At 41.7% G+C, this 24,183-nt stretch overlaps 1 protein-coding gene across 1 annotated transcript in view; it reads right to left on the bottom strand.

Annotated features, from left to right (window-relative positions):
- SUCLA2 (succinate-CoA ligase ADP-forming subunit beta) overlaps positions 1–24,183 on the bottom strand; it is a 131,106-nt gene that overhangs the window by 56,478 nt on the left and 50,445 nt on the right. The window contains exons 3-4 of the mRNA XM_073614127.1: positions 18,537–18,636; positions 12,494–12,656 (exon numbers count right to left, since the gene is read on the bottom strand). Coding sequence (XP_073470228.1) covers positions 12,494–12,656; positions 18,537–18,636 — 263 coding nt within the window. The remainder of the gene's footprint in view (positions 1–12,493; positions 12,657–18,536; positions 18,637–24,183) is intronic.

Below are 24,183 nucleotides of genomic sequence, written 5' to 3'. Positions count from 1 at the left end.
TCGATGCGCGCAGAGCGGATGTTCTGGGCGCCATCATATGACGTCCACCTAGAACAAGAGCTGCACTGCCCTGCCACCATTTGACGGTGGGTGGGCATCAAGCTGTTAAGGTTAAACAGCTTTTCTCTAATTTTAGTGAATGGCCGCAAGTCTTTTTAAATGCTCTATCGTGGAAAAGTTCTATCCCTGATGTGGAGTCACCAGTATGGTATTTGTACATTGAAATTATATCCCCTCTCAAGCATCTCTTCTCCAGAGAGAATACGTTCAGTGCTCATAATCTTTCCCACAATGAAAATCCTCCAGTCCCTTTATTAGCTTTGTTGTCCTTCTCTCGACTCTCTCCAGTTCCAGCACATCCTTCCCGAGGACTGTTGCCCAGAACTGGACGGCATACTCCAGGTTCAGCCGGACCAGAGTCTTGAAGAGTGGGAGAATTATTGTTTTATCTCCGGAGTTAATCCTCTTCTAAAATGCATGCCAATATTCTATTGGCTTTGCTTGCAGCAGCTTGGCATTGCATGCCATTGCTGAGCCCATCATCTACTAGGACCCCCTTTTCCATCCTAGATTCCCCCACAGGTTCTCCCCCCAGTGAGTAGATTGCATTTGTGTTTTTGACATTCAAATGCATTATTTTACATTTTTCTACATTAAACCTCATTTGCCATGTAGTTGCCCACCCCATTAATTTGTTCAGATCTTCTTGCAAGGTTTCCACATCCTGCGGAGATGGTATTGCCCTGCTTAACTTAGTATAGTCTGTATACTGAGATTGAGCTTTTTATCCCATCCTCCAGATCATTTATGAACTTAAATAGGATTGGTCCCAGGACAGAACCCTGGGGGACCCCACTCTCCCCACCGGACCATTCTGAGTACTCCCCATTTATCACCACCCTCTGAACTCACCCCTGTAGCCAGTTTTCAAGCCATGTACTCATCCTTTGGTCTATGCCAACAGACCTTAGTTTGTACAGTAAACGTTTATGGGGAACTGTATCGAATGCCTTTGCAAAATCCAGATACACCATGTCTACGGGCCATCCTTTATCTAGATGGCAGCTCACTTCTTCATATTCTAACAATCACATGCGTTGTCTTATGGTGTTCTGCAAAAAATGAGGCAGTCACATTTTGTTAGCCCACAAACACGAGTTTACGGCCAACTGAATTGGTGTTGATACACCAGAAGTGCACCAGAACGTGATCATAAGTAAACTTGAGAAAAATGATGCTGCCATTAAAGTGACACTAAGGCTTCATTTTTTTTTCTCCATAAAACAACAAACATGTTATACTCACCTCCTTTGTGTAATGGTTTTGCACAGAGCAGCCCAGATTCTCCTCTACTCGGGTTCCCCGCTGAGTGCCCCCAGAGCAAGCAGCTTGCAATGGGGGGGCACCTGGAGCAGAGGCGCTCCCGAGCCGCTGATCTGCGTGTCCATTCAAACTCAGAGCCAAGGCTTGGCCCTGCCTCCTCTCCCTCCTCATTGGCTGTGATTGAACCCCTTTTGAAAAAGCCTTTCTTAAGCTGGCTCTCAACTTACAAAAGCCTTATATAGTCATAAACCTATCCTATGTGGCAATTATAGTTTCAAACTAGATGAGAGTGCATATCTCAATGCACCAAAGGCCGAGATAAGATTTTTACCTTTATTTCAGTAATCTAAAAGTATGTTTCATAACCATAAATGTGAATTCCTATAGGATGAGGTAAAAATAAATATATACTTGTTTTAAGTACTTCCAAGTAACATAAATCTATATAGATGTCAACTTGTATAGCAAAACAATCAATTATCCTGAGCTGAGACCTTTCTACTCATGTATGGGGCACAATGATAGCTACGCTACATGGTACTATCATATGTATACCGAAAACAGTTTTAAGATGTATAACTGGGCAAACAATCTGTCTGTTTGGCTGATTCACAGGTTTGAGCAATGTCAGAAATCCTTATCTGCATGCTTGTTACAGATCACCAAATCAAACATGGGTCAGCTTAATAGTCCAGCCAACTTTTTCTTTCAAATCTACTAAAGCCTTTAATGAATTTACAGCATACTTTGTTATATTATAAATGTGTGCGGTATTTGGTATACCTGTAACATGGTAAACATGGCCCTGTCCCAAATTTGAGACTGATGTTGCGGCCATCATTTTTACAATTTTTTTTTTTTTTTTAAATGGTACATTCTCTCATTTAAACATTTGATGTTTTCTACTGTGAAAAAAAAAATATGGATTTATGAGGAGATTTTCAAAGCATTGCATTCTGTTTTTATGCAGATTTTACACAGCGTCCCAACTTTTTTGGAATTGGGATTGTAATAAACACGTTATGGTGCCACAGAGAATAGCGGGAGCAATTTTAACACCCCCCCTCCCCCAACTATATACAGTGACATAACCGGCAATTGAGAAAAAATATGATCTGCTTTAAGAATCATTTTAAGTATTTCACATGACATCATTTAGAATCAAAAGATTTCAGATCAATTTAAAATTGTCATTATAATTAATTTCAACTTTAAGCTGCAATTTAAAGACTTGTGTGGAAAAGAAAATGCAGGAATACACAAGGTTTTGTGTGCTTGTTAGGCACAAACAACATGTGACCAAAACATAAAACAAATATGGTAAATGTGGTTTATTACTGCCACCTAGTGGCTATGGTTGCTAACATGTAAAAAGGATTTTGGTTTATGGAAACCTGTCAACCAGCAGAAGAAAAAGAACTAACAATCATCCAGTGTAAGCAAACTGCTTCCAAATCACTGGATTTAGTATCTAGTTCCAGGTCATGAAGGTGAACCAAACTATGCAAAAGACTTCAGCTGTAGGATTAGGAAATTGGCATGATGGTGTCCATGTGGTGAGCCTTTCAGTTGTAGGGTTCTGGATTCACATATCTGAATAGAATTTACTTATCTCCATGACGGCATAAAAAATACATTATTGGAGTTTTAAGTAGATTCTCAACAAACTAAGCCAAGCGTGAGTACCTCTAGGACTCTGGAAGGAATATTAGGGCTGGTTCACATCTGTGTGGTTCGGTGTGCTGTGTTTTAGGCACGTTACCATTGAATTATTCTACAGAATGTGCATTTTGATGAAAGCATCAAAGATGGAGCATGCAGGATTTTACCACACTGCACCTAAACTGCACATAAAATGTACAGGTGTGAGCAGGGCTTTAGCCCACAATGACCATTATGCAGAAAAAATTGCAGTGAAATGGAACAGCAGGGTAGCAAATGGAAGGTACGTATCAACTGCTGGTTGAGCGCTCACTCAGGTAGACTCATTGCTTAGCAATTTCAGAAAACGTGTTCAGAAAGTGTAAGTTCACCTATTTAGAAAAAAAATGAAAAGGTCAACACTGTGCACCCTCTCCCCACCCCCTGGTCTCCCCTCTACTCATCTCCGTGAGCAATGAGATGTTTATACACATACAGTCGATGTAGCATTTTGGGGGATCAGAAATCCTTGTTCTTTTCCCTCTTCCTTCTGCAGCGCTTCTGGGACAGATCCGAGCGATGATCCGTCCTGAAAGCACTGCAGAGAGAAGCAGTAGAAGAGCAAGGATTTCAAATCCCTGGACTATGGCACCTGCCCATCACTTAGGGAGGCAAGTACAGCAAGTACCAGGGAAGTTGCGGAGGGTGTATGGTGATCTTTAACCTTGTCCTTTTTTTCTGAAAAGTGAACAAACCCTTTAAATCTTCTCAGTGCAGATTTCCTTTAAATTGCAAGTGTCCATTCTTCCATAAAACTACAGCATTTTGAAAGCTGGACAACTTTTCCCTGAACTAAAGCATAAAAGCAAGTGCAAACTGCATTTTTGCCTGAGGCCCCATTCACACTGTAACACAGCAAAGTAACCTATGCACTATTTTTTACCTGCGTGTTTTGCTGCGTATTTTCACACAAATAAACTTGTGTCTGTTTGCATGCATGACACATTCTAATGTCGTTTTAAGTGTGAATGCAGCATGAAGCCGGACATAGAAGGATCAAAATTTATCCGGTTCAGCAGCAAGTAACCAAATTTAGATCCATCCATGGGCAGGCTGGTTGTACTGAAGTTGATATATCAAGATAAACTATGTTTTTCTGTAAAATAACAGTGGGTTTCTCAGTTCCAAGGAAGTTTTGTAAACAATCTCCAGTCTATTATGTAGGAAATCTGTACAGAGAAAAAAGAAATTTATGTTGAAATTGCAGACCTACTTTTGATAAAGCTACCTACCTGGCTTTAAAGTGATACTAAAGTCTTGTTTTTAAAAAAAAAAACAAAAAACATCTCACTTACCTGCTCGGCACAGGGGTTTTGCAAAGAGCAGCCCGGATCCCTCTCTTCCCGAGTCTCTCACCAGTGCTCCTTGCCCCTCCCTCCTGCCGAGTGCCCCCACAGCAAGCAGCTTTTTGACTATAACTAAAACATTATTTTTCATCACATAGCGGACAAAAAGTACCCTATGTGATGATTTCTTGGTGGCAGGTTCCCCCTTTAATGAGACATCGGGATTCTTTTAGATCAGCTTACTGGCATACAATGTGGTAGCAAAAGGACTACAATGAAATTGTATTTTTCATATCTGCCTGAAGTTACAACTATACCTATAACATTGGTCAAAGCAAGAACTCACAGGCATAATGAGTTTACTATCAGAACTAAAATAAAACATTTAACAAGTTTTCAGACATTTGTCAATTAAGGAGTATGTTTAAAAGGCTTAGGAAAAAAGGACCTATAGGGGATTATTTAAAACTGCTTGTTGTGAAGTGATCACAACTCACACATATTTTTGCAAACTAATATGAGTTATCTGCTCTCTAGGGCATGATAATATTGGCTGCTAAACATCTGACAGTATCATAAATCACTGCAAGCTGTTTGTGGAGATGAAGAGATGAAATACAGAGCATGCTCCAGGGACAGAATAAAACATCTTACTTTACTCAGTTCAAGGCAGTCATTGAGAACATTTGTGTTCAGATTTTTCTTCATCTAAGTATAGCATACAGGCACAGTCATAGCTGACCCTCTGCCCGAAAATGCATGTTGCCTGACTGTTTTGATTATCCACTGGTTTCAATACTTTCTGAATTTAACTGAGAAACAGCAATGCAGTCCAGGAAAGTAAGAGAAAAGTCAGATCTTCAAGCATGACAGCTAGGCAACTAGCACTTTCAGAAGACATTAACAAAGGTAGTAGTTATGTTTCTCTCATGACAGATTTTCATTAAGCTGAAAAATGTCAACTTCGCAGTCCCAGAAATAGTAGGCAGCTTATGAATGAACGAATAGCAGCTTCCATTTGAAGCACATTACCTTGTAAAGTGTCTACATATTCAGAACAAGCAGTAAGGCTACATGTACACTGGCCACCCCAAACTTAACCCTTCTGGCAGCAGAAAAAAAAAACGCTAAATGCAGCAAAAAAGCAGTGCAGCATTTTCGCCACATTTGCGTTTTGTGCCAAAACATTCCTCTCCTGAACGGGATTCTTCCGTGGTCAGGAGAGTGACGTTTAAAGTGATTGTAAACCCTTACAATCCACTTTTTACTAAGCCCGGGTTCACACCTATGCGAATTAGATGCGGCTTACACCGCATCTAATTCGCAGGACATTTTAAAATACATTCATATGAATGCATCTGGTTCACATATGTGCGTTGCATTCGCACTGCGCATTGCACAAAAAACGTGTGCGTTTTTTGGGCATTGCGGTGCGAACTACAAGCCTATTATCTCCTATGGGAACGCATCTGATTCGCAGATGCATTGCGTTCTGAACAAGGATTTTCTCTTTCTCCTCACTACACCTCCCCCTCTCCCCCCCCCCCTCCCTCCCCCTCTCCCTGCTCTCTAATCCTGAGCAAAAACGCAATGAATCCGTTGAACAGGAGATTGTTATCTCCCCAGTGAAACCTGAGCTTCAATTCGCACCGCACAAGTGTGAAACCAGGCTAAAGGTAAGCCTATAATAAGGCTTACCTGTATCTACCCCAGATATCTCCTAAACCTACACGGTTTAGGAGATATCCCCTGTATCAGCATGTGCCGACATCATCAGCACATGCGCACTGAAGCAATAGCAGGAGTGATGTCATCGCAGCTCTGGCCAATCACATCGCCAGAGCCCGCGATACCTGGAAGTACCTCCGGGAGCGATGACGCCGGCCAGAGCTGTGTACTGGGACTGCTGCGAGGGCTTTTATCTAAGGTGAGTATTTCATAATGAGCTAGTATATGCTATGCATACTAGCTCACTATGCCTTTGTCTTGCAGGTTATTTTAGTGGGTTTACAACCACTTTAACTGCCCCTAAACTCTGCAGCTCCTAAACGCTAATAAAAGCCTATGTGTACACGGGCACATAGGGGGTCATTTACTAAAGGCATATCCACTTTGCACTACAAGTGCACTTGGAAGTGCAGTCGCTATAGATCTGAGGGGGACATGCAAGGAAAATAAAAAAGAAAATTTTTGCTTGCACATGATTGGATAATAAAATCAGCAGAGCTTCCCCTCATTTCAGATCTTTAGTAAATCAACTCCATAGACTTTTATTAAGTTGAGTTCAGGGGCTTTGGTAAAAAAAAAAAAAAATAAATAATAATAATGCCAAAAGCTCCTAAACTTACTGAGCAGCAGTGTAGATGAGGCCTCAACCACACTGCTGTTAAACACACGTTTTTGTGAGTTTAGGTTTTTTTTGTTTTTTTTTTTCCTGCCCTTGAACTTCCCTAATGTTATCCTATGTGTCCATGCACAAATGGAAGTTTTTACCAGTTTAGTAGCAGGGGAGTTTAGGGAATGTTTTCTCAACGCCATAAAATCGCGTTAGGGAGAGAGAGGTTTGACCACAAAAACCTCTGAACGCTGTTAAACGTGCCTAAGCGCTAGGTGCGTTTAGCACTTCAGCGTTTATTTCAATTGCCAGAATAAAAAAGCCATTCCTGACCCCTTTAGCTTTCTGTACTGTGAAGTAAATTCATCTTGCAACAGAAACTCAGAGTCAGCATTCACCTCTGTAGGGAACAGTGACAGGCAGTATTGCCCATTGACTGCAACATGCCTTATTTTCTTTGTCATGACCATGTGAATGGGGCTGTGCGGCGAACACTGCCTGGTTTTGACAGGCAGCTGACGCAAGTTAAATGTGCCTCACTCACCTGGTTTTGCCACCCAACAGTGCCCATGTGAAAAGGGTCTTAAGAGTAGACTTTTCTTTTAGGCCCCTTTTACACAGACATTCCGATCGGGTCCACCTGTCAGTTCTTCAGTCAGACCCAATCGAAACCTCCATACTTCTCTATGGAGCGGCGGGTGTAAACAGACATGTGTCCGTTTACACCCATCTACATCCGATCTGATAAAAAAAAAGACAGATGGGGATCTAGCGGATCGGATGGCGGTCTGGTGTAAACGAACAGGTGGTCCATTTGCATCCATCTGCCCATAGGGGAGAGCGGTCTGTGTCAGTTCTGCACAAGCGAAACAGACACAGACCTGTCATCCACCTACTCAGTGGGGATCCCTGGAGAGATCCACTGCTGAGCAAGCAGATCGCAGCCTTAGCCACAGTCTGCCCCGTGTGAAAGGGGCCTTAAAGGGTTTGTAACACTAAAAAAAATGTAAATAAAAAAAGAAGAGCTCCTGTTCCCTTATAGCAGGTTAAACAGCAGTGCTTGTGCTGTGTAATTTAGCCCACAGTGCTTGTGCTGTGTAATCTGTGTTTTTAAAACGAAGCCTGTAAATACCTTTTTTCAGCTATATTCAGGCCAATCACGTGACTCCCAGCAGCTCTCCTACTATGATCCAGGGCTACAGAGGGAGGGGCTGAGCAGCCACGTTAACTCCCCAGCTGACATCAGAGGGAGATCTCGGCTCCTCCTGCTGTAGCCCTGGATCAGAGTAGGAGAGCGGCTAGGAGTCACATGACCGGCTTGAATATAGCTGATATTTACAGGCTTCGTTTTAAAAGAAACAAAAAAAAAAAACCACTTGATAAGTGTTATGCCTTGATAAAACAGAGGAGCTGGCAGTGAATTTCTGTTTAAAGGGAACAACCACTTTAAAGCGTTTGTTACCCCAACACTTGATATTCCTGATACGTGCCTGCTGTACCATGTACTCGTATGATAAAATATCCTGTTCTGTTTGTATTGCTTCCTTTATGTGAAATCCCTTATGTTCCCGCCAGTCTTCATGCTTTCCTATTAAAAACTGACCACACTAAGATAAAGAACACACCGTGGTCAGTTCTTTAGCTATGCTGGGAACTGTGTATGCTCTCCTCCAATGATCAGACTTGTCCAGACAAGCCCCCCCCGCTACACAGCCATTTACTGGGAAGGGAAGCTCCGTGTGCTACTGCTTCTCCTCCCCCCAGCTCTTATGCAGCTGAGAACAGAGGGAATGTGATCACTTAAAAAAAAAAAAAAAAAAGGTGGGGGGGGGAAAGGGGTATTTAGAATGTATTTTTATATCTATACAAAAAAATGTTAGCATTCATTTCCATTTTAAACTTAATGGGTTGTTTTACAAGGCGATTGTTTACAATCACTTGAAGGCTTCTATATGACAGTATAAACAAATATGAAATCCAGCCTCATAAAAGTAAACAAAAAAACTTCCTGCTAAGCTCATCTTCTGTACCATGTTACATTTAGGGTGCAACATGTAACATGCTGCAGATGCCCACACCACCACCCACTAATTGCAGGTGCAATACTTTGCAAAAAAAAAAAAAAAAAAAAAAAATGCACTTTTTTTCCTGCCAAAATATTGGCATTTACAATTTCTTTTTAAAGGTGAACTTAGCCTTTAAAGCGGGATTCCGGCCATCAAATTTTTTTTTTTTTTTAAGTCAGCAGCTACAAACACTGTAGCTGCTGACTTTAAATAAGTATACTTGCCTGTCCTGGGTGCCCGCGATGTCGGCTGCCCGAGGCCAACCCATCCCTCGGCTCCTGGCACCGCCATCCTAACTAAGGGAAACAGGCAGTGGAGCCTTGCGGCTTCACTGCCAGTTTCCTACTGTGCACGTGCGAGCGGCGCTCTGTGAATGGCCCCGTGGTTTTCTGGGAACACATGCAGTTCCCAGAAGGCAACGGGGCCGCTCACCATGGAGCAGGACACACCGCGGAATAGGAAGAGGCAGATTAGGAAGACTGCCTAGCAACAAGGGTTCAGGTAAGTTTAAAATTTTTTTTTTTCAAATGTTTTTTTTTTACATTTTTTAAAGATTTTTCATGCTATTTTTTATTTTAGGGTGGCCCTCCACTTTAACTTCCCCTGACTGAGCCAAATCATCCTTGATTTTCTCTCACACGCTCTCCTTCTCAAACACTTCAGCTCACAGTGGAGGGGTTTCAGCAACAAAAGGCAGTGATGCCAGCCATCAGGACTGGGTGTGGCCAGGTGCTTAAGAATCAGTAGAGCAATCCTAATAACCACACCCCCTGCAACATTTTCTCATCCCACTATAGTGCAAACAAGCACAGCCTACATAAGAGTTTCAACTCTGCTCTGAAATCAGAAAGCTGCATTATATGGACTTCACTGGCAGGCGTAACAGGTATTTGTAAGACTTTGTAGGTGGGTCAAGGCAAAACTGTAGGTGCAGATATGCTATAAATTAGGTGCCCCAATGTGAGGCCAAAGTCATACTTAAAAAGTCTCAGATCTTGAAAAAGAATGACTTCACTGCATATTAAGCTAAATAGGTCAATTATGTCTTGTGTTATAGCTCTTCCACTGCTTGTTAAGAATATGTAAAATCCTAAATGTCCACAGTCTGCACACAGAAGCACTTTAAGTACATGTATACAATCACAATGGGGCAACCATCTATGCATAAATTACATAAGCACAGCATGCACATCATTTCGGGGCAAACTCCATCAGGTGAGACCACTTGTTAGCTTTTTATATTTTGAAACTCAAGTTAGGGACAGATTATCTGTATGCAGATTGCATAATAAATTAGCTACTATGAAATTAAGTGTCTGCACCGATTTAAAAGGGCAATTCTACATTTGCACTCAAAAATGTAAATGTTATCAACAACTTCCCCCATGCACTTCCCCTCAGATCCCCACTGCACTTACTTGCTCTTTAGCAAGTTCACCGTTGCTCACATCAGCCCATTTGTATTTCCATATACTCATTATTCTGTACACAGTCCAAGAGGCTGTGTATCAAAATATTGGCAAAAATGGCGTACAGTGATTGGTCAACGCGTTCATGTGACCACACTGCCCACAGAGAATCAGTTCTTTCTTTTAGGACAGAAGACTTATCGATGAAAAAAAAAAAAAAAAAATGTAGAATATTAGATATGCAGATACTGCATTAATAATTGTCCCTCTGTGACAATTTAAACAAAGTTGTTTTACACCACAAAATAAATGGCAACACCACTCATAACCTTTTTTCCTGAGATCCCTTAGTGCAAAGGTAGGCAAACTGCTGTCTACCACCTGTTTCAAAACTTGAAGTCCCACCATGCCTCTGCCTTTGGGAGTCATGCTTGTGTTTGCCACAGTCTTGCAATGCCTCATGACACTTGTAGTTCTGCAACAATTGAAGGGCCTATGTTTGCCTACCCCTGGACAGTGATACTGAATACTGGAATTCTGGCATTTGGTTTGTCAAAGCTGTGGAAAACAGACAATAACCACTCCTGAAGGCAGAACTGTATGAATAAAGCTTGAAAAGAAAGTATTGTACGATTTAAAAGAAAACAACAAATTCAAGCTAACAAACCCAAAAGTAAACATTCATTATATTGCAGCTTACCAATTCTTAGACGTGATGGCTGTGTTTTTTTTTTTGTTTTTTTTGGATTTCTCTTTCTTCTATGTTCATCTGGTGATCCAGCCAGCAAGTTTATTGCGTTTCAAAAGCACAAGCTCTCCAGCAGAATGTATCAGTTTATATGGATGAGGCAAACCATTTAACACTGACAAGGGTGATTAAAATGATCAGCTTTTATTTTTTCAACCAAAATCTTTATCCCAAAAGGCTAAAAAATGGTTTGCTGTAACTGATTAGAAAGCGTGAGCTGCAGTTTGGCTTCAATCCAAATCTGCCAATACATTTAACACTCCCCTCTATCCCACACTAACAATGCTTCTGTCTGCTGTGCATCCTGTGCTCATTCATCCAGAGCTGTCTCTCACTAATACAGGTGGTATGTTACTGGCTAGATCACCAGATGAAAAACAGAGGGGGACAAAAAAAAAAAAAAAAAGGAAAATGAATGCAGCCACCACATCTAAACGATCAGTAAGCTGCAATATCCTTTCTTTGTTTTGGGTTTAATACCGCTTTTTGCTTTTCCCGTTTCCTCCCTTCAAAACAGGTTAATGATATTTTTAAACATAAACTTTCTGTATTATTGCATACCCAGTAACTGGGTTGTTGTTATCACTGGGTCTCCGTGCCTTGTAAAGAAATTGTCAGTGTTTGCAAAACATTCGTGTACCCGAAGAAGTCAGGCCGAGGAGTTTTGTAGTGCAGTGGGTGGAGCCTGATGGGAAACTGAGACAATAGTTCTCAATCTTGTCTGCTTTGCTTTTCGATTGTAGGCCAATTCACACTAGTGTGTTGACCAACATTTTAGCACAGCCGTAAAATGCAGAACACCACAAGGACATCTAAAAAACTATTTCCAATGTGGCCTATTCACACAATAACGCTGCGCATGCATGTCAACTGTCGTCAAAATGTATGTCAACAGGCATCAGCACATGTTAAGGGCCAATTCACACTGACTTGCGTTAAAAAGGAGTGGAAACATGCATGCTGATGTCCACTGACATACATGTGCAGCATTATGGTGTGAACAGGACACATTGGAAATTGTTGTTTTTCAGATGTCCTTCCATTGATCTGTGTTTTACAGCTACACTAAAACGCAGATCAACACACTGTGAATTGGTCCTAAAACGTGACTAAAATGGATGGAAATGTACATGCATTTTCCATACAATTAGTGCCAGTCAGTGAGTGGGCCATGATAGCGTACAGCAGACATTGTCGTATTTGGGCAATAATGTCAGCCCTAGTATCCCTGGCCCCTTTCTTTACAGTCAGCTCTGGGCGGGGGAATCTCCCAGCCAGCAACAGAATGGGTCTGGGGACAAGACATCAATTGCTAGGAAGCTGGCGTACAATATTCTCCACTCTTTCTATAACAAAAGTTAACAAAATGTCTAGAGTTTTATTTTATAGGTTAGTATTGAATTAAGTGTTTGAGTATATTAGATATGTATACGTAACATAAAATACACATTTAAAATCCTAAAACCATTCATGGATCTATGAAAATCATTAGTTAAAGCACATACAGTCTATAATACAGTAAAAAATAAAATTATCAGACAGTTAAAAAGGTAAAAAGTGAAGGTTCTCTGCACCAAAAACCCCTCCTTACAGCTTCCACAGTTTAGGAGAATACTGCAACTCACTTGAAATGACCTTTCCATGGTAATTGCGAAGTAATACTCTCTCCTGGGATATCTGCGCTCGCAGATGAACACATGGTTACATATCCTGCCCTTTTCTCCTGTCTGTTTCGTAAACAACTTCTTTCCAATCATCTGTGAGGAAATGTCTTTGGCTTCTTCTGGACTAAAAAGGAGAAGTAAATGGAAAATGAAGGAGTGGAGCAAACTGTGAAATAAAACAGACATATACTGCATTTTTTAACAGCCTGTCACCTTGCTTCAATTTCATTTCTTCGTTCTAGGACAGATGAAAATCTGAGCATGATAGAATGCATTCAGCACACGGTTACCTTTATAAACTCTGCAGCTATGACATTTTCAACGACAATATCAAACCATTTATGTGCGGAAGAATTGCACTTATAAAATCAACACTGAAGTGATGGTGCATATGAAAATCTGTCTTATTTACCCGTGATGGCTGAACTGTACAAGTGTCTAGAGAAGCCTAATTGTAATGAAGCGGGTGTCTGATGCTTAAGAAATGTATGCTAAAAATGCTAGATTGAAAACCACCACCGCCAAACCGATATACTTTTTCAGGCACTTTAGCTCTAAAAATAGCATCTGTAAAGCGCCCAAAATAAACCTCGGCTGCAAACACAGTGTGAAAGCCCAAATGCTTTCACATTTGGGCGCTGTGCTGGCAGGGCATCACAAACAGTCCTGCAAGCAGCTTCTTTGCAGAGCTTTAGGCATGGTGAATATACCGCTCCTATAGCGCCCCTGCCCAATCAATGGGTAGTGCCGCCGTACCGCTGCTGCAGCAGCGTTTTGAGGGCGTTTTTAACCCTTTTTTGGCCGCTAGTGGGGGTTAAAACCGCCCCACTATCAGCCAAATAGCGCTGCTAAAACGATGATAAAGTGGTGCTAAAAATAGCAGTGTGAAAAGGCTCGTATGTAAAATAGTTTTACAAATAAATATTTAATACAGAATGCATCCGTGACAGGATTCCCAGAACACTACAAGTTTACTACCTAGCAGAGGTTGAATCATTCAGATTTTAGTATGAGCTGTTAAGATATATGTACATATGTATGTATGTATACATACACTGGAACAGAGGTTCTCAACAACTAAGCCATGGGCCCACTGCTGGGCTGCAGCCTTCCTCCTCCCAAGCCTCCAGAGCAGCTGCAGATACCCTAACCTCCCACAATGCCTCCCAGCTCCCATAGTGCCCTCAACCTCTCAGTGCCCTCAGGCCCCACAGTGCCACCCTGGCTTTCTGCAGAGCCTCCAGCCCCACACAGTGCTCATAACAGTGCCTCCAGCCAGCACAGTGCCCTCCATTCTCTCACATGGAGGGCACTGTGCTGATAGAGCCCCAGCCTCTCTAGAGACCCCATCCCTCAACAGTTGCCCCAAGTTCCCTCCAGAAACCCCTTTCCCTATAGGGCCACCAAGTCTGCTGCAGAGTCCCCCAACTGCCTTCAGAAACCTTTACTTTTTATCCAACTAAAAAATATTCGATTCTTTGTGTGACCATAAGGGCTCATGCACACAGGGGTTTCAAAAAAAATGCCTTTACAGGAGCTTGACTTTTTATTTTTATTTGTTTTTTTTTTTAAAAGTCTGTTAAAGCACCTCTAGACTATTCTACATGTTCATGGACACATAAGTATTTACAGGCATATTAGAAGAGGAGCATTTGACTCTTTCACAGCCTGAGTTTTTGTGTTTTTCGCACACACAGCGAGTCTTCACTTCCCTGTTAAAATGTGAGGTTTCTGTAATGTAAAAAAGTGAGACAAAGATAAATCATTACAGGAGTTTCTCCACTTTTAATGTGACCTATAAACTGTACAACTCAGCTGAACAACAAACTGAAATCTTTTAGGTGGGGTTAAGTAAAAAATAAAAAAAATAAAATATGGTTGCTTAAAGAGGAAGTAAACCCTAATGGGTTTTACTTCCTCTTTTTTCCCCTGCAAAGTAAAAGCATATTGGGCTAGTATGCATGCATACTAACCCATTATGTGGCACTTACCTGCAAACAAAGCCCGCACTGTCGCCGCATCTTCGCCCCCACTTCCTTCCGGGGCCGCGGAGTCCGGCTCTGACTGGCAGGAGTCGCATGCACGCGGGAGTCATCAGTCACGGCTCTTGCTAGTGAAAAAACAGCACCGGTGGCCGTTTCGTCACAGCGCATGTGCCGATGACATCATCGGCGCACTACAAGGTACACATCTCCTACAGAGCGCACGTTTAGGAGATATTTACAGTACCTATAGCTAAGCCTATAAGGTTGCTTACTTATAGGTAAAAGTGACAATGGGAGGTAAACAACTACTTTAAGTGTGCACACCCTAAACTAATACTTTGTTGAAGCACGTTTTGATTTTATTACAGCACTCAGTCTTTTTGGGTATAAGTCTATAAGCATGACACATCTTGACTTGGCAATATTTACCCACTCTTCTTTGCAAAAACACTCCAAATCTGTCAGATTACGAGGGTATCTCCTATGCACAGCCCTCTTCAGATCACCCTACAGATTGGATTCAGGTCTGGGCCATTCTAAAACTTTAATCTTCTTCCGGTGAAGCCATTCCTTTGTTGATTTGGATGTATGCTTTGGGTCGTCGTCATGCTGAACGATGAAGTTCCTCTTCATGTTCATCTTTCTAGCAGAAGCCTGAAGGTTTTGTGCCAATATTGACTGGTATTCAGAATGGTTCATAAGTTCCTCTATCTTGACTAACGCCCCTGATCCAGCTGAAGAAAAATGGCCCCAAAGCATGAGCCTGCCACCATCATGCTTCACTGTGGGTATGGTGTTCTTTTGGTGATGTGCAGGGTTTTTGCGCAAAACAGATCTTTTGGAATTACGGCCAAAAATGTCAACCTTGGATGTTTTTTTTTTCCATAAGAAAAGGCTTTTGTCTTGCCACTCTACCCCATAGCTCAGACATATGAAGAATACGGGAGATTGTCACATGTACCACACAGACAGTACTTTCCAGATATTCCTGCAGCTCATTTAATGTTGCTGTAGGCCTCTTGGCAGACCCCCTGACCAGATTTCTTCTCATCTTTTCATTAATTTTGGAGGGACGTCCAGATCTTGGTAATGTCACTGTTGTGCCATATTGTCTCCACTTGATGACGGTCTTCACTGTGTTCCATGGTATATCTGATGCCTTGGAATTTCTTTTGTACTCTTCTCCTGACGGATGCCTTTTAACATTGAGATCCCTCTGATTCTTTGGAAGCTCTCTGCGGACCAGGGCTTTTGCTGTAGGATGCGACTAAGAAAATGTCAGGAAAGACCTACTGGAACAGTTGAACTTTATATGGGGTTAATCAGCGGTACTTTAAAAATGATGCCAGTTGTGTACTGACTCCCATTTAAAGCGGACCTTCAGTAATTTATCATCTTTCCATCTATTAAATCTTATACCCTTGTGGTTTTAACTTTGGATAGTAAAAAAAATTTTTTTACTAGTAATGGCGGAGATTAATGATTTTTAGCGGGACTGCAACATTGAGGCAGACAGATGAGACACCTAAAACGGACATTTTTTTGGAAACCAGTGACATTACTTCAGTAATCAGTGTGAAGTATATGCACTGCTATTGTACTAATGACACTGGCAGGGAGAGGGTTAACATCAGGTGCGATCAAGAGGTTAAATGTGTTCCCTCACTGTGTGTTCTAACTGTATGGGGAAAGACATCATCTGTGTGATCTCCCCTGTCAGAACGGAGATTTGCCTTGTTTACACAGGCAGATCCCTGTTTTGTCACTGCGGGGAACGACTGTGGGCGGCCGGCGGACATAGAGTCCGCCGGACCCGCAGATTGGCTCCCCCGCTGGCCAATGGAAGTGCGTGCATGCCTACAGATCGCAGTGTACGAGCCTGACGTACACCTACGGCGATTTACGCAGACGAGCCAGCTTGTCGGCAAATGGTTAAAAGATGGAAAAAGTTCTGAAATTATTTATCTTTGTCTATTTTTTTTACATCACAGAAACCTGACATTTTACCAGTGGGTATGTAAACTATATCAACTGTATGTTTAAAAAAAACATTTTAGCCCTGAAGATTGCATAAAACCCCCAAAACATCATATATTATCTGAAAGCAGATACCCTAGAGCAGGGATAAGCAATTAGCGGACCTCCAGCTGTTGCAAAACTACAAGTCCCATCATGCCTCTGCCTCAGGGTGTCATGCTTGTGGCTGTCAGAGTCTTGCTATGCCTCATGGGACTTATAGTTCTGCAACAGCTGAAGATCCGCTAATTGCATACCCCTGCCCTAGAGAATGAAATGGTGGTAGTTCCAATTTTATATGTTACACAATATCAGCGCAAAGATGTAGGAAACAAAATTTCTGTTAAAAAATACACTAAAGTTAATTTTAGGGAACACAGATGCAATACAATAATCCAAATTTTTGGTAAAAATATCTAAAAAAATATGAGGTTGTGCAGAATAAGTAGATACCAAATATGTCAAACCAAAAAATTGCATGCGTCCATGAAATGGCCACAAACTTCATTACCCTATATTTTCCATAGGCAATGCTTTAAGTCCCTATAGGTCATCAGTTTAGAGCTACGCAGGAGGTCTGGTGATAAAATGATTGCTCTTACTCCAGAATGCACAGCAAAATGTATCATGCGTCTATCAATGTTTTCGTGTGTAGACGGCCCCGGCGTCTGGGTTTACATTTATACCTGCATGTTTTTGGCAATTGAGGGGGGCCTCAAAAACGTTTTGGGGGGAATTTTATGTGCTTGGATGTAACTAACTTTTTGCAATTTAAAAAAGAAAAAAAATATATATATTTTTACTAAACTTTTTTCCATCGCATAGGGGACAGAAAGAAAAACCTTCTGCCTTAACAACTCTAAAAGAACCCAGATTTCTCACCTGGTCTCTAGCGAATCGAATGCAGTGCAGATCGCACAATGTACTGAACTGGCAGTAAAGGGGTTAAAGGCAGAAGAAAAAAAAAAAAATCACCAGTGCATTCAGAACAGGAGCTTTTGAACAGAAAAAAAAAGTGGTTGCCACGCCTAAATGCTAGCACTTGAGTGTTCATTTATTTCAATGGCTAAAATAAATAATTATTCTGGTCAATGCAATCCAAAAACGTTCAAACGCTTGAGAAGTCTAACCACGTGTGCAATAAACTGCTTTTTCCTGCCAGGAGTGAAAGGCATTCAGAGCACAATTTCAAACACTCATTTGTGCATGAGGCCTTATGAAAGAAAATATGTGCAAAACACTGTAGATTCCCCATTAAGGCCAGAGAAACTAGGAGTTTGCCATTGCATCTGGAAATTTTAGCTATCCTGCAAGGGAAACACTTCTGATGTAGCGGCCAGGTGGTAGAACCACAGCAAGAAGCGAGAGAGGCGGGCCTTCAAATCACAGATGCTAAGGATTCTACCAACAGGTCTTATGCGGACTGCAGGACTGGCATAGGTTTTATTAATTTTTATTGTTTTTGAACCAAAAGAAAAGTAAGTGTATATTAGAAACGCTGGACGTCTTGAGTGGACAAGAAGAGGTAGTCTAATTTCTGAACTTTTTAGTGTTATTTTTTTATTTTTTTTTTTAAATGATATGATGGAAAGTTGAGAAGCTAATGCTTTCCAGGGGCTCACAAGCCCCGTTTCATCAAGGGCTTGTTCTGACAATTTAGCATCAGCTCTTACACAACGCTGAACCTAACCGTTGTTAGACAAAGGGAGAGCATACTGCACATGCATGCCGTTTGAACAAGCCAGAGTGCTCGTCTAACCTCTAGTCAATCCTACTATCAGGACGGGACAGAGGGGGTTTGGCTACCTGGGAATTTTTGCGGAAGGGGCTGCACATGTCCTATGAAAATGGAGTAGAAAAGAAGCAGTGGCATGTAATGAGCTGAGGATGCTGAAATGCATGTGGAGGTTTTGTTGAGGATGTGAACTAACCCTTTAAAAGGAGTTACAGAGGGAAGACAGCTGTAGTTTATGAACCTTCAAGCTTATCAAGTCATGACTTACGAATATACAATCTTCACTCCTCCTTTAAGGCCACCTTCAAAAGTTCCCTTGCCTCGACCACCAGCCAACACTTGTGCTTTAACTACCAAATCCTTTGAACCTTGAAGAAATAAAAGAGAGAGGAGAACAAACTTTAAAACGGTTATCTATTTACGTGAAGAAAAAATAAATCCCTAAAATACCATTTACTTATTCAGTAACATTCATACATATATTATTTGAAAAAAAAAAAAAAAAAAAAGAAGAGGGTCTAGTTGGTGAAGCGTATCACAGTGGGATGGACTTAAAAGGGTATTCTACCTTAAAATAGAACTTTACCCATAACTTGATAAAAAAATAATGTTCTTTAGCAAGGAACATACACTCACCGGCCACTTTATTAGGTACATCTGCTCAATTGCTCGCAACACAATTTGCTAATCAGCCAATCATACGGCAGCAACTCAATGCATTTAGGCATCTAGACGTGGTGAAGACGAATTGAAGTTCAAACCAAATGGGGAAGAAAGCGACTTTACACATAGCATGGTTGTTGGTGCCAGACTGGTTGGTCTGAGCATTTCATAAACTGCTGATCTACTGTCATTTTCTTGCACAACCATCTCTAGGGTTTACAGAGAATGGTCCGAAAAAGAGAAAATATCTGATGAGCTCCAGTTGTGTGGACAAAAATGCCTTGCTGATGTCACAGGAGAATGGGCAGACTGGTTTGAGATGAAAGAAAAGCAAAAGTATCTCAAATACCCACTCGTTACAGCCAATGTATGCAGAATATCATCTCTGAATGCATAACACATCAAACCTTGAAGGAGATGGGCAACAGCAGCAGAAGACCACACCAGGTGCCATTTATGTCAGCTAGAATGGGAAACTAAGGCTACAATTCGCACAGGCTCATCAAAGTTGGATAATAGAAGATTGGAAAAACGTTGCCTGGTCTGAGGAGTCTCGATTTCAGCTGCGACATTCAGATGGTAGGGTCAGAATTTGATGTAAACAACATGAAAGCATGGATCCATCCTGCCTTGTATCAATGGCTCAGGCTGGAGATGTTGGTATAATGGTGTGGGGGATATTTTCTTGGCACACTTTGGGCCCCTTAGTACCAACTGAGCATTGTTTAAATGCCACAGCCTACCTGAGTATTGTTGCTGACCATGTCCATCCCTTTATGACTACAGTGTACCCATCTTCTGATGGCTCCTTCCAGCAGGATAATGCACCATGTCACAAAGCTCAAATCATCTCACCACTGGTTTCTTGAACATAACAATGAGATCACTGTACTCCAATGTCCTCCACAGTCACCAGATCTCATCAAATAGAGCACCTTTGGGATGTGGTGGAACGGCAGATTCTCATCATGGATGTGCAGCCGACAAATCTGCAGCAACTGTGTGATGCTAGCATGTCACTATGGACCAAAATCTGAGGAATGTTTCCAACACCTTGTTGAATCTATGCCATGAAGAATTAAGGCAGTTCAAAACGGGGTCCAACCCTGTACTAGCAAGGTATACCTAATAAAGTGGCCAGTGAGTATACATTCCACATTAATAATTATGCTACCAAAAGGAGTGTGTGCTGTAAATTGCCTCCAACAGTGTTCCTGTTTCTTCTAGCTGGAGGCTGCCATTTTGCTTAAGCCCAGAGCCCCTGAAGAACAGTAAATCATTAGGCTGTCAGTAGATCGGCCTCTACAAAGTCGTCAGAGTGTCTCAAAATAGAGCAAATGAGCATGTGCAGAGCAGGGTAAGACAGTGTATTACTGGATTTTAAACAGTATAGGCACTTATTTTTAATGTTTTACATAGCTATACCTGCAAAAGAGGCCAGCCTGAAGTCATCTAGCAGGATTTTTCTGATTAAAGTTCCGCTTTAAAGCTAGAAAAAAAATCCCCTTCAATGCAGTTCCAATGCCAAGCAGTACTTGGCTTGCTGTGCCATCTAAGTGCTATTATAAAAAAATGTCACTGGAACAAAAAGTGAGGGGCTACACAAATCAAGAGAAGAAATGTAATCTGCTTTTCATTACGGTCTGTGTCCCCCTTTACCTGACTTCCAGTCAGTAAGTGAGAGAAAATCTCTCAAATGGGCAACTGCAACTGACAAGAGGTTCTAAGTTTTCCAACTTTAGGGAAAAGTAAAGCATCTGGAATGCATTCAGAAAAAAAAAAAAAAAAAAAACCCACCACAAAAATGCACTGGAAAGCATCAAAAACATGTTAAACATGTGATCGGGCACTCAGAGTACCAGGGGAGTAACTTGCCTAGCCACCCTACCACTTGGATCTGCTCTATACAGCTAGATCAAAAAAAAAAAAAAAAAAGAAGGGAAAGAGCAGAGTACAGAGACATACTACCATCACACCTAAAGGGGTTGTATGGGTTCATTTTTTTTACTTTTTAAAATAACAAACATGTTATACCTACCTCCACTGAGCAGTTTGTTTTGCACAGAGTGGCCCCGATCCTCCTGTTCTGGGGTCCCTCGGCAGCTGTCTCAGCTCCTGCCCGCAATAGCTAACCTCCCTTTGGGAAGCTCTATCCCGAGGGGGTTAGCTTGCGGGCACGCTCCCTGTCATACATGCTACGTCCATAGACACTGAGTGTATGACTCGGTCCCCCCCCGGCGGCCGCGTCGTTGGATGCGATTAACAGCAGCGTGAGCCAATGGCAGCGTGCTATCAATCTATCCTATCTATCCTATCTATACAATCAACGTCCAGACTCCATGGAGAAGAGGATGCCAAGGGACGTGCACGGCAGGTGAACAGGCTCAGGTAAGTAAACAGGGGGGCTGGGGGCATCATTGCCAGGTGTTTTTTCACCTTAAAGCGGAGTTCCACCCAAAAGTGGAACTTCCACTCATCTGATTTCTCCCCCTCTCCGGTGCCACAATTGGCACCTTTTAGGGGGAGGGGGGTGCAGATACCCGTCTAATACAGGTATTTGCACCCACTTCCTGGAATAGACTTCCGCGGGAGTCACGCCCCTTCCCGCACCCCCCCCCCCCCCCCCGCTGTCTCCTAGGAAACACACAAGGTCCCAGGACATAGCGGGGACCACTTAGGACGCAGCAGCAGCAGCCAAGAGCCGAGCAATTCATCGGCTTCGGTATCGCTGGACTCCAGGACAGGTAAGTCAGCAGCTGCAGTATTTGTAGCTGCTGGCTCTTAATACTTTTTTTTTTTTAGGTGGACTCCCTCTTTAATGCATAGGATGCATTAAGGTGAAAAAACATGAACCTTTACAACCCCTTTAAATCAGGAAAGCTGGCAACCAAGTTTAAGTATCGTATCTGTGGGGCCTGAACATCCTGGCTGGAGCACCGGATCACAGTTCGTGGACTTTTATATTGGCAGTGGAGCTAGGGTAACAATTTGTTTACTATTTTGTTTCTACAAGCTATGAAAAGGTCATAAAAACATTAACTTGGTATGTATCAGCAGAGACCTCTACAATACTGCAGCCAGCTCATGGGAACTTGTGGAAATTGCAAAGCTTTAAACATCAAATGCTCAGAAAAGACAAAACAATTATCTCCACTGGAAATCTAAATCACTATTCCTGTGTCAAGAAGCTGAAACAAGATCCACTGCTCGGGATAAAAATAGCCAGGCCTCAGCACATTTCATTTCAAGTTCCCTCATAGAAGACAACGTATCTGGAGATGCCATACCAATTTAGCATATTCTGTCAATTAGTGGCAAGCATTATAATAAGTGAATTATTTTCCCTGCTACAATGCACAATTGTGTAACTAGAACAAACAAAACAGACGATAATAGAAAGGGATGAGAGTGACATCAGTAAAAATTCAATATAACAATATAAAACCTAGCCATGGAATGCTGGTCATTAAAGGCCTGATCACACTAAGAGATTATAACGGAGTCTGTTCTGACTGTGGAAGGGGGCGGGGTGTTGTTCGATTTAGCGCATCACACAGCTTTTTTTAATTTATTTTTTAAACACTGAACTTTATTTGAAGTGTACAAAAGTTTCATTCTTGTCAGTGTTCAACAGCTCGCTGGGCTGCTGTACAACGACATGCGATTCTGTGCACCGCGCTATGATAAAATGCAACATGTCTGCATTTTATCAAAGCTTGCTGCATTACAGTGTGAATAAGACACAGAAAAAAAAAACAAAAAAATTGTGTGTCCTTGCTGTGACCAGCAAAACACCAGTGTGAACTGCCCCTAAAGCATATCTATAGTAAAAATATATATATTCAACATTGTATATCAAATGATTCTAACCTACTCCTACTGATCTTAAAAAGTTTGTTAACTTACTTTATGAAGATTGTACAGATTTACTTCCTCCTGCGAGATCTCCATGAGAAGTACCGCGCCCCCCAAAAACAGATGCCTGTTGTGTCATACCGCGCATGTGCATGATGAAGCGCACAATGTTGTACACTTCATTTCATGCATGTGCAGTATGACGATACTGCAAGATCTCATAGTTTACGTATGGAAATTCCCTGAAGGCAATAGTGATGATGCCTTACAAGAGGGGAAGTGAAATTAAAAAAAAAAGAAGAAAAGCAAAACACGAAAAAAAAAAAGTTAGGCAATTTCACATCAGCATGCATAAGTTTAGGGAACATGGGGGGGGGGAGGGGGGGGGGGGGTAAGGGACAGAGCCTGTGGTCTGGGCCTTTTACTACAATCTCCATAGTAACATATGGAGAACCCATTTGAGTCTGTGACTATGGAGACTGTGTTGAAAATCTAACCTATCAAAGACATTGTCAGGTACAGTTGTCCTTTAAAGACCACTATCAGCAGTCATAAGCATTCATTATGCACAGATTTTCAGAAAGTCAGTATTTACAGAACCTTTGGAACACCAACAATAAGTCTGTGGTTATGTTAAGGCACAGAATAGGTCCGGTGAGAGACCAACAGCAAATCTGACAATTTTTCTCAATGACCAATCCCTCAAAAGAAAAACACTTGCAGAGATCTGTGGATCTATATGTTACATATAAGCATGCTATGGCACTCATTGCACCTGCTAGCAAACTGTGGAATGCTGCTCTCCTTAATAAAAAAAGAAAAAAAAAAAAAAAAAAAAAACGCTTTTTCAGGTCATGTGGCTTTGCTCCCATGAGGCCTCAAAAATCATAATGCAATTTTAATTCACAAAAGGTGCAATTCATTAAGTATAAATGGGTTAGATAGATTAAGCTATAGAGCCACCAGGACTAAATGTGCTTAGGTCTGGAACAAAATTACACTCAGGAGATTGCCAGCAGCAAAGACACAGAAGGTTACAAAAGGTAAGTTCAAGACTTCTGAAATCTGTTCAACATGGAATCACATTCAAGTAACGTTTAAATGACATTCATCATTACAATATTAGATTTACAATTACAATCCAGAGCAGGGCACATACTTGAGCTGGAATTCTGTTGGTAGCCTGCCACATAACTCAACCAAAAAAAAAATAACTAGTATAAAAGGAGTGGGACACGGAGAATACATAGGGCTAAGGTACTCCGCTGTCCTATGAAAAGTTGCCCGACTCAGATGACATTTCAGGGTACATAGACACCATGTTCCTACCACCTGCCAGTACAAATGGCAGTTCATCTTCATGTCCTTTATGTGTGTCGATGTGGGAAATATATCTA

The sequence above is a fragment of the Aquarana catesbeiana genome, linkage group LG02, assembly GCF_042186555.1.
Source record: "Aquarana catesbeiana isolate 2022-GZ linkage group LG02, ASM4218655v1, whole genome shotgun sequence".
Taxonomy (NCBI): domain Eukaryota; kingdom Metazoa; phylum Chordata; class Amphibia; order Anura; family Ranidae; genus Aquarana; species Aquarana catesbeiana.
Note: the sequence above shows the minus strand (reverse complement) of the source record. Positions and strands in the feature narration are given on the sequence as shown.